The 9,113-nt window shown below is 38.6% G+C and overlaps 2 protein-coding genes across 2 annotated transcripts; one reads left to right on the forward strand and one right to left on the reverse strand.

Annotated features, from left to right (window-relative positions):
• Positions 1–1,989: 1,989 nt before the first annotated feature.
• On the reverse strand, positions 1,990–4,462 carry rpl28 (ribosomal protein L28). Its single transcript, XM_083983316.1, has 5 exons — positions 4,429–4,462; positions 3,855–3,942; positions 3,072–3,195; positions 2,241–2,359; positions 1,990–2,126 (listed from the first exon to the last, which is right to left on the reverse strand). Exons 2-5 carry the CDS (start codon positions 3,933–3,935, stop codon positions 2,037–2,039), a joined length of 414 nt encoding a protein of 137 aa, XP_083839442.1. The 5' UTR covers positions 3,936–3,942; positions 4,429–4,462; the 3' UTR covers positions 1,990–2,036.
• A 259-nt stretch (positions 4,463–4,721) lies between these two features.
• Positions 4,722–7,921, forward strand: LOC310995140 (uncharacterized protein). Its single transcript, XM_083984069.1, has 6 exons — positions 4,722–5,116; positions 5,212–5,326; positions 6,370–6,482; positions 6,760–6,859; positions 7,249–7,367; positions 7,789–7,921. Exons 1-6 carry the CDS (start codon positions 5,026–5,028, stop codon positions 7,896–7,898), a joined length of 648 nt encoding a protein of 215 aa, XP_083840195.1. The 5' UTR covers positions 4,722–5,025; the 3' UTR covers positions 7,899–7,921.
• The last annotated feature ends 1,192 nt before the right edge of the window (positions 7,922–9,113 follow it).

Below are 9,113 nucleotides of genomic sequence, written 5' to 3' on the forward strand. Positions count from 1 at the left end.
TGCAGCACCAGCAGAGCCAGCGGCATGAAGAAGAACAGCAGCACCGGCCCGAGTCCCCTCATGGTGTCCCCCCTGTCCTCAAGTCACATCCTCAACGGACACCAGGCTGCCATCGTGGCCTCTCTCTCTCTCTCTCTGGTCTGGATCTCATGCGACAGAGACGAGCTTCGCTGCAGAAATGATTGGTGCAGGCAGGGATAACTTTATCAGCTTAAACCCACAGGGAGGTGACTGACTGACTGACTGACTGGCAGCAGTTTGTGCTTTCTTTCCAAAGCCATGAGTGGAAAGCTGCCAGTGGGGCTGCTTTATAAAATCTATCCAATGTTTCCACATCAGCGGGCACAGTGGCCACAGCATGAGGCCGCAATATGTTTCAATGTGATGGACTATAGATGAAAATGATATGTTTCAATCTGCATGTGTGTTGTTGAGGCTTCACAGCTGCAAGTCGCAAGGTGTTGCAAAGGGACAATGCAACAAAACATTATTTATATAATGGATTAAAACAGGAGACTTCATCCACACTGTGAAGGCACAGATCATCAATCGATGCAGAGATGCAGGCGCTCGGTATTTAATTAGCTGCAGCTCATCTCTGTCACATGCATAATCATGATCACCGGGACAACGGGAGGGTAACGAGGTCAAGAGAGTGACCTGACAGATCAGGTGTTGTCAGGTCATCTGTGTTGAAATAGTTTTATGTAATATATATATAATTTTATGAAACCCTGAAGAGTTTTCAACATGTATGAAATGTTTTGTGCAGATTTCATCTTCAGATGTAAAACAGCTTGTTGCTAGTTGAAGATCTGGAGCTGAGGTCTTTGAGACAAAGGTCCAACAAACTTTATTCACAGGAGCAGGAAGTAGGTCAGTGAAAGTGTCCTCTTATTGACCTGTTTCTAACCACAACAACAAAACCATTCCTATCTGACTGTGTTTTAGTGCAAAGGCAGGGCAACAAAATGACCAGTAACATTAACCACATAACAGTGTCATAAAAAGAACTACTTTTTGCCTTTTCAAATTTCCGCATATTTCCAGACTCCAGTTTCTTTGACTATTTGACATCTGAGGACAAAAGACTATATGTTTATGCAAATAATTTGTTTAGCATGTTTAGTAATTTACAATGTAGCTGTGAATTCATGAAGTGCTTTAGACCTCTTCACCTTTTTTTCCCCTGATGTTGCAGTCCTGTGCTGATTTCATTTACCATACTCATCTTCCAGATGTGCAGAGATTACTGTCAGGGATATGGGGACACAACAGCTCACTAATCTGAGTCAGGTCAATGTTTTGCTATACTAAGACATTTGCTAAAAAAAATAAAATGGCTAAAATTGTCTGAAGTTTTGTCATTATGGGGCATTTAGTGTAAAAAAAAAAGTGATATCAGCTTAAGGCTGGCAGATGTCAAAAAGGTGAAGATGTACAAACAGCATGCTGCCAGGTAAATAGCAGGTAGGTACTATCCAGTTTACACCAAAACCAGAGTTCAATCACTGGTTAATACTTATATTTTATAACAAATTTAAATAAATGTGTACAATCAACTCTTACAGTACAAAAGCATGTTCATGATATGACTGATTGACTGAGCTGCTGTTTCTGTGGTCTGTTTGATTTTTAAAACCCTGATCTTAATATTTTAGACAATAAAAGCCCAAAATAAATTGGAAACTTACTTCTAAATCTTTAAAAATCACATATATCTAAATCTGCACTGAACTGGGACCTTGTTGACAATGTGTTATGGTCTTTGTGGTGTGTCAAATTTTCATTTGACTGGAGACACAGACAGGAATTTTAATTCTTTTCTCAGAAGTATGAAGAACTTCCTGACAATTTTGCAGTGTGTTCTCGGAAAAAAACCTCCATTACCAAACCAAGAGACTGCGGTTAAGTGTTTGGGACAATCTACAGCACACAGAGCTGTAACCCAAGATCCTGAGGCAAGTCAAGACTCTGGACCATGTTGTGTTTTTTCCAAACAAAAAATCTTTTATTTATTAATCCTGTGTATCAGTTTATGCTGTCTTGGCAGCCCTGGTGCGCTTCTTCTTCACCACAACAGGCTTCTGGCTCTTCAGGATGGCACTGGCACGACGCAGGGCAGCCTGGGGAGACAAAATAAGACTCTAATTATGACGCCGAAAGCCTTCAATTACAAACATCGACCGTAAAAAGCATCATACAAGTCGGTGCGTTCACCAGATGTGATTAAATCTCACCATGCGCAGGTCCTTCCTGTACTTGTTCTTGCTGATGATGTGCCTCAGGCTGTTGAGGGTGGCGCGAGAGTTCTTGTTGATGGTGATCTTCTCGTAAGAGCCGGCAGGCTTGTGCTGACCTGTGCGACAAGAAGTATTCACATGTAAACACAGCAGCAACAACAATCTACAGCAAAAAAAACTTGCATAAACTAGCTCCTTCATATTATTAGGGAACAGTCCTCATCTGCACCATTTGTCTTGTGCTTACAGCTCAGTTCATGTTGGTGTATTTCAAGCATCTGTCAGTGCAGAGGGTAAATCTATCACAGAGCTGTTTAATAAATGCAATAACTCATTCTTTAAGAAACAGTACTTCAGGCATTAGGATCAGTCAGCAGCCTATACAGCATTAACTGATATTGACAGATTGAGCCTCCAAATCTCTTGTCAATAGAGTTTAGGTATAAAATTTGGCAACAAGGATTGTATAATTTTTCATAAATGCAACCTCAGTTTCAGCAGAATTACAACATCATTTCATTTGAGGAGTCAGAAATATTGACTTCTTTCTAGACCCACAAACTGCAGCAGGGAGCTAAAGGCCAAACATGAAAACATTTATATATTTTCTCCAATTTAGTGAGTCTGAATTGTCACACACTCAACTGTAACTTCAGATGTTAACATCTGTTTCTGAACAATAATTGAAGACAACCGCAATTGACAGAACAGTAGGAAGGTGTGGGGATCTTTGAGGATTTTGAATAAAGCAACAAATGCTGCAACATGTCACACACAGTAAATAGTTGTGCTACAGCAGGACACAACTGTTCATAATTAAATATTTACCTGCACGCTTCTTCATCACAACGACGACACCCTTGCCATCGGCAGCTGGCTGGACTCCTACAGTCTTCTTGTGCACCAGACCATTGAAGCGGAAAGAGTTCCTGGACTTCAGGTTGTTGGGCTCCTGTCACAGAAAAATTAAATGAATTGTAATTACCCAACTGAGGAGAGCGACCAACATCTTAGTCAACAATCATATCAAACACTGACAACAATGATATTGCATTCATCAAGTCCAGTCCTATCATATCTATTAGCTGCAACAGGTCTTATGTTAAATTTAAGTTGATGTTTAGTGTAAAGAAAACACACTGTCCATGCAATCAGACATTAACAGCTTCTACCAATTCACTGCTTCACAACAGAGCCAAGTAGTTGCAAATTGTGTACAAATATAAGCCTATCTAATAAAATACTTCTCCCCAATTCCCATTACTCTCTGCATTGCTGGACCAGAATATAGGAGGAAACAATTTAACTGCAGCGATTCATAAATAATTGATCAGAAAATACTTGTCATGTCATTTAGAGGAAAAACTTATTGCTTTATTAGTTTCAGGGACATCTAATTTGGACTTATTTCACCATTTCTAACCAGTTTGCGTAGTAAAGTAAATTAATGAAGCATTTATCAACATGTACTCTTTGGTGCAGCCCTGATCTTTATTGACAGTCAATTCAAACGCTGTTTAGTACCAGATTGTAGCTCACTGTCAGGACACAGCAGCTACAGTTGTGTTTCCTTCAGGTGGTGTGTATATATATAATATGTATGTTACTCACAGTGCTGTAGGTCTGTCCGTTCCTCTTGATGAGGAAGCTGGAGCAGTTCCTGATGACCATCCACTGCAAATGGGACGACATGATGAACCTGGACAAGACAAGACGGGGACCACGTGTTAGTGAATTTACACCTTGACAAGTCACAGAAACCAGTTTTCATTGAAGCACACTGACGCTAGCCGTGTAGCATGTTAACTAAATTACACGTTTCCACATGTTTAGCTGCTACACCGGTGTGTTACGGACAAATGGGAGCTAGTTTTTACACATAATACAGCCAGCTTCAGTATAATTTAGTTAAATGTAGAAAGCTGTGGGACACATTTTAATTTCGTTGCGGCTTCCTAAAGTTAGCTTCACCGCTCGGCACGGCGAGGCCTAACCGTAGCGACGTGTACACTTTTTAAGTTTTCGTTACATTTTTTACACTGTACATGGGCATCTACGGCCACAACCGATGTATAAAACACAACAGAACAATTATATGACACTTTATGAGGCTAAATAGACACAGGGAGATCAAATTAAACGAACTTTAATGACCGAGTGTTAGCGGCCGATGCGACCACGTTACCTTTTAGCGGAGGAAAGGACCGGAGAGAGCGGAAGCCGCTTTACGGACTCTTTGTGTCAGATCCTTGCGCAGATAAATCCGCCCTTTTCTAAAACATTCACTCACAAAATCACATTTTCCCCACATGTGAAGCAGGTGTATTTAATGTTAATAACATTTTTGTGTGTCTTAGAAGCGCAGTGAGAGTGTATACATGTTTTAATGTCATTCAATGGAGAACTACTTAACGTTAAAACCCAGCGGAAGAACACGGCGTCACCGCTCTTGGGTAACGTCATTACTGTGCGCCTGGTGTTTACAGATAGCCGTCAAAAAAAAAAAATCTGCAAGAACTGTATCCAATGTTTTGATCACTAACACAGGGGGGTTATTTTTTGTTTATAGCACAGGTGGATGTCCTAGATACTTAAAGTGTATTTAAGTCGAACAATGTAGTGAAAATATGTAGTTTTGCGCGTCGATTTAGTCATTTTTTGTGGATGAATGCTGCAGTGATTTTAAGATGTGAACACTACAAAGTTGTTACAGGTGAAAATCATCTGGGAACAGCTCATTTACAAGTCGGATGACAGGTTGAAGGTAGTGTCTCTTAATGTGATGGAAGAAGAAGAGGATCTAGAGACACTTGGTGAACAGCTGTACAGTCGGATTTTCCACAAACACAGAGAGACTGCTGGGAAACTCACAGGTGAGCTCAGCTGGTGTTGTTATAAACAAGCGAAATCTGTCTTGTACTCCTGAGAATACGACGTAGACCTGTCTCTCTCTCTGTGTGTGTTTCAGGTATGTTGCTGGAGCTACCAGGTCCTGTCCTGAGCCAGATGCTGCAGGATGAGTCCATGCTGACTGCAGCTGTGGACAAAGCCCTCAGAGCCCTGCAGCTGGCACAGGAGCCCAGGTACAGGATCATCTCCTTAGTTCCTCCATCTCGCTTTTATTTGCTTTCCCTGATATGCACCATTTTCCTCAGTTTACCTTGATGTTACCAGACCATTGCTGAATAAATGTTAACAAAAGAAAAGAGGGTTGAGAGTAACAACTTCAGTGCAAAAGTAAAAAAACAAAAACAAATCACAGTTTGCATTATTCACTTTAGCTCTTTGGGTTTTGAGAGTTTGCATACAAAAATCCCAATAAATCTGTTCATATGTCTTACAAAATACCACAGAAATGGCTAGAAAGAAGCAGCTGAGAAAAAGGAACAAGAGTACAGATTTGTACATTGAGGAAAGAAGGATGACTAATGGTGTACAACAAAGGAGTTCACGACACCCTGAAGAGACTAGAATGAGTTATGATGATAGAAAAAGGTCAAGGTGTTCTTGGAAAGATGGTTTGGCCCCCTCAGTCTACTCAGACCTCTCTCCAATTGAGCTTTTGTGGGACGAATGCCTCGTATATGCCATGTTGTTATATAATAATAATAATAATATTTTTTTTGGTACAAATTTGATCTTGCTTCCAAACTTTTGAGCTGTAGTGTATCTAGGTTTTTTTTTTTTTAGCCAGATGCACCCTCAGCAGATCAGTGAGGTTGTCTTTAGCTATAGAAAACACATTAAAATACAATTAAACTGTCAGGGGAAGAGTCTCTCTAAAAATGACCCACTATGGAGATTATTACATAGTGCTGAAGTGTCAAACTCATTTTAGTTCAGGGGCCACAATCAGCGCAATTTGATCTCAAGTGGGCTAAACCAGTAAAATAATAGCATGATAACCTATAAATAAAAAGAATTCTGAATTTTCCCCTTTGTTTTAGTACACAGTTTACACAGTTGTAGTTTACAGTTAATGAACTATCTTTTTACAAAACATATTACATAATTTTCACACTTAGCAAATTGATCCCTCGGGCCGGATTGGACCCTCTGCCGGGCCGGTTTTGACCCGTGGGCCCTATGTTTGACACACTGACATAGTGTATTGTTCTCTTTACAGCAGGGTAACATGTAAAGAAGAGGATGATGTGTCTGTGTCCTCTGACTCTCTTGGGGAGCAGCTGTTTGAGCTGGTGGATCTTTACAACACTGGCCACTCGCAGAAAATCACAGGTAAGAAACCCAACGAACAACTGAACTACTCAACACTTGTTTAAATGATAAAATAGCAGTAAATAACAGGATAAAGAGGATGTACCATAAAGTTATGTTTAGTTTGTCAGTGTGTTTTTTATAGTCAGCAGCTTGAACCAAGACTGAGATCTTAACTGTTGTAGACATGGAATTTGTCCGCATCTGAGTTAATTATAATACTTTACTTGAGTAAATTATGAGATTTTATGAGCAACTGGTGTGTAATTCATTGCAATATGATTCTGTTGGACCACAGGGATGCTTCTGGAGCAGCACAAAGAAGCCGTTTTCACGCTACTTTCAGATCCAAAACTACTGGAGGAGCAGGTGAACTTCGCTCTGAAGACACTGAAAGAGTATGTGATTTCTCCCTGTTCATATTACTTACACATGAAAAAGTACACCTTCTTGCACCTGCAAATCAAATCTACAAAATAATTAAATAAGATGCCATGTTAATGAGTTCATGTTTTTCCCTATTTCCAAGCAGCATCTTTATATTTTTATGTGTGATATGCTTATGTTGATTCGGCTGTTTTACTTAATGCCCAAATCCTCCCCTTGTCATGTTATGTTATGTTATGTTGTATGTTTTGTGCCCAGCTGACACATAATATGTGTATGTTACTAAAAGAAAATGAATAAAAAGTTAATAATAATAATAATAATAATAATAATAATAATAATAATAATAATAATAATAAAAACACCTTATTGTAATGATTTTTCTGCTGCTTCCCATCAGGCAGTGCGAGGAGACAGACATCAGTGATGCGTCAGATGCTGACGACACTGAGAAACTGGGAGAGAAGCTGTTCTCACTGGTGGAGGAGATGGATCCTCTTCATGCAAATGATATTACAGGTGACATTCACTATGTAATGTCCTGCAAGTTTATAATTTGTCCTTACTACACTGCAAAAACTCAAAATCTTTCCAAGAATATGTGTCTTATTTCTTGTCAAAATGTCTAATTTCTAGTCAAAACTAATCTCTTTCCACTTAAAATAAGACTCATCACCTAAAAATTAACTTGTTTCAAACAAATTTTCATTTGAAATAAGTAGAAAAATCTGCCAGTGAAAGCAAGTTCTTTGTGCTTGTAATAAGAAAAGAAAAACTTGCCCCACTATCAGATTTTTTTAAAGTGAAAATATGCTTGAAAGAAGTCAAAAGTGTCTAAAAACAAGCTACTTTTTAATGTGACTAGAAATAAGACAAATATTCTTGGTAAGATTTTGAGTTTTTGCAGTGTATGTATGCATTGATGTATTTGTCTGTGCAGGTATGCTGCTAGAGATGGATCCAGCTGCTCTCCAACAGCTGCTCGCCGACCACATGATGCTGGAGATGGCTGTTCAGAAAGCACAAGCAGCACTGAACTCTCAGAAATAAATGAACTCTATTGAAGAGACAGCGAACTACAAACGTTTACATACATACAGAAGAACACACTAACGAGATGGATGAACTCGGATAATAAAATGCTGTAAATAACCAGGAGATCTTTAACTATTACATTACCAGCTATCTTTGTTTTATTTTTATCGGTAAGGGGGATTGTCGGTAGGAGTCTATTATATTTCACTGGACCAACTGTAAATAAGTGAATATAAGTCTAATAACACTCTTCCTGGTTGAGAAAAGTTGTAATTGACACTTTGTAATACTGGTGCTCACTTTGCTATAATACAATTGTCTTTGTTAGACAAAATGACTGAACACAAGTGCCAGTGTCTAATAAGAAATATTTATCAGTATTGCTCCACCTGGGAGCCAATGCTACAACCTCAAGACATCACAATCATTGATCCTTGATGAAAAATGTGTTGGTTTTATGATTTACTAATTATCAGGTCATGAAATAAGTGCTTATCTCTGTCATGCCACAAATGACAATGTATTTGCTTGGATTTTATAATGAAACTACATCTATAATGTAATTGCGAGTAGGTGGAATGACTTATAATGTTCCCCATATGAATAGTTTTTCTGTTGCAACCCCTCACGTATCTTGTGACATATCTCAACATCTACTGTTGTCCAGACATTCATGTTTTCCAGATGAACATTGGTGGATCCCTTCACTTTTAATTTTGCACCATTGTTAAGTTAAAATTTCATTTTGTCCATTAATTTATGACCAAAAAACTACTGACACTACCCTGAGCATCAGCTGTTCTTTGTGTTATGTGTTAATTAACAAATGTTAGCATGCTAACACACTAAAACTATAAGATGCATAAATAAAGTGGGAAATTATAAAAAGTCTGTTGCAACTTGGGGTGAAAAAAGCAAATAAAAAAATGCAGTGAACTGGTGAAAATAATATTAATCATCATGTTAGCCAATAGCCACTATATATTGGGAATTCAAATTGACTGGGGACACTGCTTTGACACACAGGTATCTTTGATTTGGTTAGATTTACTTTTCAGTGATTAAATTGGTTGTTCTTGTCAGCGTCGATAATATTCTTATTATCAGCCAGTTATTGATCATAAAGCAGTCGTATGGAAACCACATCTGCAAAAAAAATTGCAGCTCCACTGGATCGATATTTTTCCTGCAGATATTTAGACATTTACCTCTGAAAAGAGATTTAACAAA

Source organism: Trachurus trachurus, assembly GCF_905171665.1.
Source record: "Trachurus trachurus genome assembly, chromosome: 12".
NCBI classification, from domain to species: domain Eukaryota; kingdom Metazoa; phylum Chordata; class Actinopteri; order Carangiformes; family Carangidae; genus Trachurus; species Trachurus trachurus.

Bases quoted from the DNA above. Each gene is read 5' to 3' on its own strand.
- rpl28 (XM_083983316.1), bottom strand. From the start codon at position 3,935: ATGTCGTCCCATTTGCAGTGGATGGTCATCAGGAACTGCTCCAGCTTC. The intron at 2,360-3,071 runs GTAAATATTTAA...CTTGTCGCACAG, and splicing joins TGTGATGAAGAAGCGTGCAG to GTCAGCACAAGCCTGCCGGC. The intron at 2,127-2,240 runs GTGAGATTTAAT...TTGTCTCCCCAG, and splicing joins ACAGGAAGGACCTGCGCATG to GCTGCCCTGCGTCGTGCCAG.
- LOC310995140 (XM_083984069.1), top strand. From the start codon at position 5,026: ATGGAAGAAGAAGAGGATCTAGAGACACTTGGTGAACAGCTGTACAGT. The intron at 5,117-5,211 runs GTGAGCTCAGCT...TGTGTGTTTCAG, and splicing joins GACTGCTGGGAAACTCACAG to GTATGTTGCTGGAGCTACCA. The intron at 6,860-7,248 runs GTATGTGATTTC...GCTTCCCATCAG, and splicing joins GCTCTGAAGACACTGAAAGA to GCAGTGCGAGGAGACAGACA.